The following is a 6,730-nucleotide window of genomic DNA, read 5'->3' on the forward strand; positions in this document are numbered from 1 at the left end:
CTTTTGCTGAACCAATCACATGTGGAGTTGAAAGCTCCAGGCTGTGATGCAGCCCCCTGGGATGAAGTGAGTGAGCACTATGCTCCTGAGCTGTGTGAGGTAGGGGCTGCTGCAGGCTCTGTCTGCATCTGTGTGGGTGGGCATTGTGACATCGGCAGGCCGTGTGGCCTGGAAGCCCTTCAAGGTTTAGCTAAAGGCAGAAGGCCACGGGACTCCATGCTGGCAGGACATGACCAAGGAGGCGAAGGGCAGCGAGAAGCTTCCCGAAGCAATATGCATTGCAGGGCCCGGGAGCAAGGTCTCCAAGGACCTCCAGGTCCTGGTCAAGAAGGTGGCGGGCCAGCCTGAGGTCCTGCTCATTGGGGAGACGCTGGAAGGCAAGGACATCCACGGGATGATGGACAACTTTGTCAAGGACCTCTTTACCACCAACTGCTACCCCATCCACCCTGGTGATTCCTTGAAGGAGCCCCTGGCCGCCACCACCTGCAACATCGGGGGCACGCAATGCCAGCTGATCTTCTTCCTCTGCCGGGCTTCCTGCCTCCAGGGGAAGCAGAAGGAGCTCCGCAGGGTCATCAAGGAGGTGAAGAAGTTTGTCGAGAAGTCCCCCTGTGCCCTGGTGGGCATCGTCATGGACCCCAAGACTTCGGAGGCGGAGGCCGCCCGCGACCAGCTGCTGCGCATGCTCCGGGGCGCCTTCCCCAAGGGGTCTGCGCAGAAGCAGAGCAAGGCTGGAAAGGCTGCGGAGGAGGTCAAAAACGGCCCAATGGAGCTGGAGGACGTGGAAGTGGAAGCAGAGATCTACACCCCAGGCCACCCGCGAGGGAACCTGGCCATTGTGAAGGCAGCTTGCAGGGCTTCTGAAGCCCTGGTCAAAACCAAAGGTGTGAGGCTCCGGGTTCTGGCACAGTAAGGCAGCAGGGGCTCCCCCAAGGTTGACTGGTGGTGGCCTCTAGTGTGACATGGCCCCTTTCCTTGGAAGGAGGCTACTGGAGGTTGCCTGCCACTTTGTGATACAGAGATATAGAGGGTTGGAGGCAGCATTGTTTCTGAATACAGTACCAGTTTCTGGAAGCCCCAGAAACTGGGGAGAGGGCTCTTGTGCTCCAGTCCTGCTTGCTGGTTTCCCAACAGAGGCATCTGATTGGCCACTGTGGCCACAAGATGTTGGACTAGATGGGCCATTGGCAGGATGGTCCATAGGCAGTCTATCTAGATTTCTAGGTTCTGAGGGGTATTAGGCCGCTGTGAGAAAAGAATATGGGGCCAGCAGACAGTCTCCTCTTAAATTCTTAAGTATTCAGGCTGAGTGTAGGTGGAGATACAGTTTAACTCCAACAGAAGTCCCAAATTCACTGATCCCTGCAAGATTTCTAGGGGAATCACCAGGACCATCGTTTTATTGTTGTTGTTTTTAACAGAGAGCAACCTAGCCCTTTGTGTTTCTCACCCCCAGCTTAGCCAAGCTGAGGGGCGGTAGCTCAGAATGCAGGAGGTGCCAGGTTCAATCACCACTGGCATCTCCAGGAAAAGACCTGTGACTATCTGGAGAGCCGCTGCTGCCAGTCAGTGCAGACAGTACTGAGCTAGTTGGACCCATGGCCCAACTTGCCATAAGGCAATCAGCTATACTTTGTCTGCCCCAGAACAACGAACAGGGTGCATGCTTTGTTCTCTCCCCCACAAGGCCTGGCTTGTCCCCTCTCCTGGGCTCATGAAGATTCCTGTATTGCAGGGGGTTGGACTAGATGACCCTTTGGTCCCTTCCAATTCTATGATTCTATGATCACTAGACAGTGATTCAAGATCAGTTCTGATGCACGGTGACTTACAAGACAGAATCCCATGCATAAGTCAAAGGTCCAATATTGACCTCCCTGATCTGTGTGGTTAAGGATAGACAACGGAACTTCCTTTCCGCCTTAGGACTCAAAGCTGCTTAGTGCTAACTTTTTGGGGTCGCTGCCCCCTTGATCACATCAACTTGTCCCCAGTGCCCCCTGCCTCAATCCTATGAAAAGCATTGTTCAGAAGAGTGGTTTGCATGACCCAGTAAGGAAGATAATAAGAATGCGATAAAAGTCAAAACCGTAGCAATTAATTGCCCATTGATTCAAAATCCATTACAAATTATGTAGTTTAATTAATTCAACAAAACTGATGAATTTAGGACCAACAGGATAGCAGAGTTGGAAGGGGTCCCCTAGTGTCATCTAGTCCAACCCGCTGCAAAGGAGGAAGCACAACTAAAGCATCCATGACAGATGACAATCCAACATTGGCTTGGAAACCTCCAAGGAGAGAGAGTCCATCATCTTTGACTCCACTGTCAAACAGCTCTTACTGTCAAAAAGTTCTTCCAAATGTTTAGTCAGAATCTCTTTCCTCCCCCAGTTTGGGTTCTCTCCTCCAGATCAGCAGAAAAGAAGCAGGCTCCATCTTCCATTTGACAACCCTTTGGATATTTCAAGGTGGCTATAATGTCACCTCTAAGTCTCCCCCTGTTCCCCTCCCAGAGCTACAATCCTCAGAGTAGTCCAACCATAATTCCCTCATTCACAGGGAACGCTGGGAACAGCAGCTCTGTGCAGGGAGGAGGGGATCCCCAAACACTCTCAGCACTCGGAGCAAAGCACAGCTCCCAGTGGGACCATCTTTTCAAAGTCTGGTGGTCATTGCCACCCCCTTGCCTCTCAGCCACCCCACCTCCTGGAATTCCTCCCGCAGGAAGCACTACCACCCGCTTTGGGAACGACAGGCTTAGAGGTTCTCAGAGCCTCTGAAAGGTCAAAAGGGGTATGCCAATTTTGCTGAATGGTAGATAAGAGGTGTGTTTTTAAGAATGGGTACAGGAATGGGAAAGTGGGACTACCCCCTCAATCTAGTTAACCCAAGAATTCCTGTGCAGGTATGCCGGAGGATGCCTCTAACGCCGAGGTCACTAAGGATTCGCTAACCATTACAGGTTCGTGGACTTCGTTTGTCATCAAAAGTTTCGTGGGGATGACATTCATTGCCTTGGCTTCCGGAGCAGGGTGGTACGCCTACAACCAAGGGATGATCCCGCCAGAGGTGTTGCAACTCCTGCACTTGCCGCCTGTCTGAGGTGTGTGTTTCCTTCGGCTTTCTCTGTCAAGAGCCTTGTTGGCTTTGAGCAAGAGAACTTCAACTCAGGCCCATCTCAGAATGCCAGCCATTGGGCGTCATCCAAAAGCCCTATGGGGCGAGCAAAAGAGAGCAGCTCTTCAGCCAGATTGCACACATAACTTGTGGGATTCACTGCCACAAGGTCTGGTGATGCCCAGCAAAGGGCTTCTGGCTCAGTGGTTCAGCTTCAGCTTCCTATGAAGAAAGTCGCAGGTTCATTCCCCAGTGGCATCTCTGGACTAATCTGATTTGGTATAAGGCAGATTCCTATCTTCCTATTTAAATTTGCCCTTTCTCCAGAATCATGAGGACTAGGATCTTACTTTACTCTTAGGGAAAGAACCTTAGCTGAGTGATAAAGAATCTGCTTTGCATGCGGAAATCCCCAGTTCAGCAACTCCAGGTCGGGCTGCTCATGCCTCCATCTGGAACCCTGGAGAGCCACTGCCAGTCCGTGCAGACAATACTGAGTTAGATGGACCAGTGGTCTCACTCAATATGAGGCAACTTCTTAGGTTTCAGTAGCTTAGATAGATTGAAAACAACTGATTTTACATATTTATGGGTACAGTATTGTCAGTGAGTATTGGCCAGGACAGTTGAAAATGGAGCTTCCATGTTCAGGAAAAGTTTAACACTAATAAAGCAGATACCTATCACTGATAGTAAATGTGGATGTGCAGGAGCTCAAGACAAGATCCTAGAGCACGGGTGTCAAACACAAGGCCCGGGGGCCTAATCCGGCCCGCCAGACCTTGTCATGTGGCCCGCGTAGCCGCCGCTGACAATAACCACTGACAGTAGTTCTGGAGCCTGCGATTGGCCGAGGGTCAAAACTGGGGGCAGGGCTGCAGGCGGAGGCCGGGGCGCTGGAGCCGCGCTGACGGCCTTGGCCAGGGAATTTCAATTTCGAATGAGGCTGAGGGAGGCGGTGGCACAGCAGCAAGACGGGGAAGTGAGATGCAGGAGGAGGAGGAGGAAGCCCGCCGAGGAGGTAGGAAAGCCCTACAGGCGCCGCCGGCAAAGTTGGCGGGCTTTGCTGTTGTCTCCGAGAGCGAGTGAGGCGGCACTGGGGAGCCGCCGCCCGCCACTTCCCTTCCTCTCCTCGGCTGCATCCGGGAGGTGGGCGAGCGAGCGGGCGAAAGGGACGCGGAGTGAGCTTGAGGGGGAAGTAGGCGAAGCGCAACAGCCGCTCTCTTGATGGAGCCGGGTTTCTCTTCCCTCTTCCCCCGTTTTCTCCTCATAGACACTCGGGAGGGTGCCTGGCTTTTGCTCTGCCCCCCACCCCCGAGCCGCCCTTTGGCTTCTCAGTTCCGGCGGAGCTGCTCCCCGGGGGGCGGCCAGGAGGGAGGTGGCGGCGTCGGCACGGGTTCCTGCTCTTCCCGCTCTGCCGCCGCCTCCTCTCAGCCCCTCGTGATGTAGGGCTCCAGATGGAGTCGCCTCGCGGTTTGAGTAGGTGGGAGGGGAATTTTTTTTTGGGGGGGGGAGGTTTTCAAGCCTCCTCTGCCTGCAGTCCCGGTAGGGAGAGGCGGCGGCGAAGACGACAACAGCGCGGGTGGGGGGAAGAGCAGCTCTGAGGCGAAGATGCACGTCCGCTGGGGCTGCCGCCGCCTTCCTCCTCAGGAAATCCGCTGCCCTCCCTCAGCGCGAGGGGAAGGGACTCTGGCGCTGAGGAGGGAGGATGCAAAAGCAAAGCAGGGAGTTGGCGCTGCACCGCATGTTCCTGCCCCTCTCTAAAGCATGGGGTGGGTTGCCTAGCGGGGTTTGGGTGTGCGCAGGGCGGGAGAGGGAAGCCCTCTTTCCATCTGCAGGTTTTTAATCCCAGCAGTGGCTTTCTCCTTCCTGCCGAAGGTTTAGTTGAGGGGCCCCCCCGGAAGCCGTCGATCCCCACCTTTTGTTCAAATTTCCCTCGTTTACATCCCCTCCCACACACGCGGCACGACGCAGGAATGTGATCCGCGTGGGGGCGGGAATGAGCTTACATTATTACAAAAAACAGCAATAATTGAATGCAGTGACAATAATTTTTGATAATAAAGAGTGGACACATAGTCCTACAGACACAACCGGCCCTTTGAGGGTGACCAAACTGCTGATGCGGCCCCCGATGAATTTGAGTTTGACACCCCTGTCCTAGAGCCATGAGGTGGTGTTTCCCTTTAGGTTCCCAGCAAGACCAAATACAAAATAAGTAGAACACATTATACTGTTTTTGTGGCATGGCTGCAATCCTGTACATGGTTTCCTGGGTAACCTCCACTGAACTCAGGGGAGCTTCTTCTCTGATTGCACAGGTCCAACATGCAGAACACTCAAGCACTAGCCAGCTAAAATCCAAGCTTTGGCTTTTAATTAGAAATGTAAATAAGTGTTACTTTTAAAACTGCTGGTGTAAAGCAGGGCCCCATCAAAGAAAAGGCGGAGCCAGCCTCTTCTTATTTTCCTAATCCTCTGACTTTATACCAACCAGTCACTAACTAGTAACACTTGAAAGCCTCCAGTAGCACCTTAAAGACCAACTAAGTTTTTATTTTTAGTTGGTCTTTAAGGTGCTACTGAAGGAATTTTTTTATTTTACTTCGACCCAGACCAACACGGCTACCTACCTGTAACTTGAAAGCCTCCTTATCCCCTCATTCACTGGAGGGTCCTGTCGCTGCTGTGGTGCGGGCAGGGTCTGAGAATTAGTTGGGGGCCCTCCAGGCCAGTTCTGGCCTGAGGGCTGCTGGTTCCCTGCCTGCTCCACTATGTAGCCATAATGGCTATTGCCCCTAAAGACTTGTCATCCATGTATTTGTCTAAGTTTTTATTTTGGTATGAGCTTTCGTGTGCATGCACACTTCTTCAGATACCATGCACACGAAAGCTCATATCAAAATAAAAACTTAGTTGGTCTTTAAGGTGCTACTGGAGGAATTTTTTTATTTTACTTCGACCCAGACCAACACGGCTACCTACCTGTAACCATGTATTTGTCTGTTATAAACAAAATCTGCCCTTATTCCCTTACGGGGTACCCAAGAGTCCTTTTTAGGTTCTCCATCGGTAGGAGAAAATAAAAGAGGCCAACCAGAGAATATTGAGAAGCCAAGTAGCTAATAAGCTTGATCTTTACTGACTGTTGCAACAGGGTGTTCTCTCTCACAAGAGAAAAGGACCCCGAACCAAAGGTGTGCCAGCCCCTATATAGACTTTTGAAATTGCCCACCTCAAACTCAAGATCAGCCCCAGAAGCGCCATAATACATCACAGGACCACCCCCCAAATACATCACAGAAAGAGGTGGTCTCCAGCAGAAATACATAGGGGGTGGTCTAAAACAGAATTCTGTGTGTTGTTTATCTCCTGGGTTTTGGCCACTCTTTTGTTATTATAAAATAACTACTTAGTTCCTGAATCCAGGTCACCTCCTCACCTTATTCACACCTTAAATGTGCCCTTAAGGCAGGATTTGTGAGCACAGACACAATGAGTTTTTCATTTCCTTCCTCCTTGAAGAGAAAGATTTGGTCAGTTTAGGAAAGTTAAAATGGTTTCAGGACTGTCTTCCTGTACTGTTTAAGACATGTGATTTATACTG

The 6,730-nt window shown here is 51.7% G+C and overlaps 1 protein-coding gene across 1 annotated transcript; it reads left to right on the plus strand.

Annotated features, from left to right (window-relative positions):
- Positions 1 to 229: 229 nt before the first annotated feature.
- LOC118097268 (uncharacterized protein C2orf72 homolog) lies at positions 230 to 916 on the plus strand. Its single transcript, XM_035139999.1, has one exon. The coding sequence runs from the start codon at positions 230 to 232 to the stop codon at positions 914 to 916; it is 687 nt and encodes a 228-aa protein (XP_034995890.1).
- Positions 917 to 6,730: the final 5,814 nt, after the last annotated feature.

The sequence above is a fragment of the Zootoca vivipara genome, chromosome 15 (assembly GCF_963506605.1).
Source record: "Zootoca vivipara chromosome 15, rZooViv1.1, whole genome shotgun sequence".
NCBI classification, from domain to species: domain Eukaryota; kingdom Metazoa; phylum Chordata; class Lepidosauria; order Squamata; family Lacertidae; genus Zootoca; species Zootoca vivipara.

Bases quoted from the DNA above. Each gene is read 5' to 3' on its own strand.
- LOC118097268 (XM_035139999.1), top strand. From the start codon at position 230: ATGACCAAGGAGGCGAAGGGCAGCGAGAAGCTTCCCGAAGCAATATGC.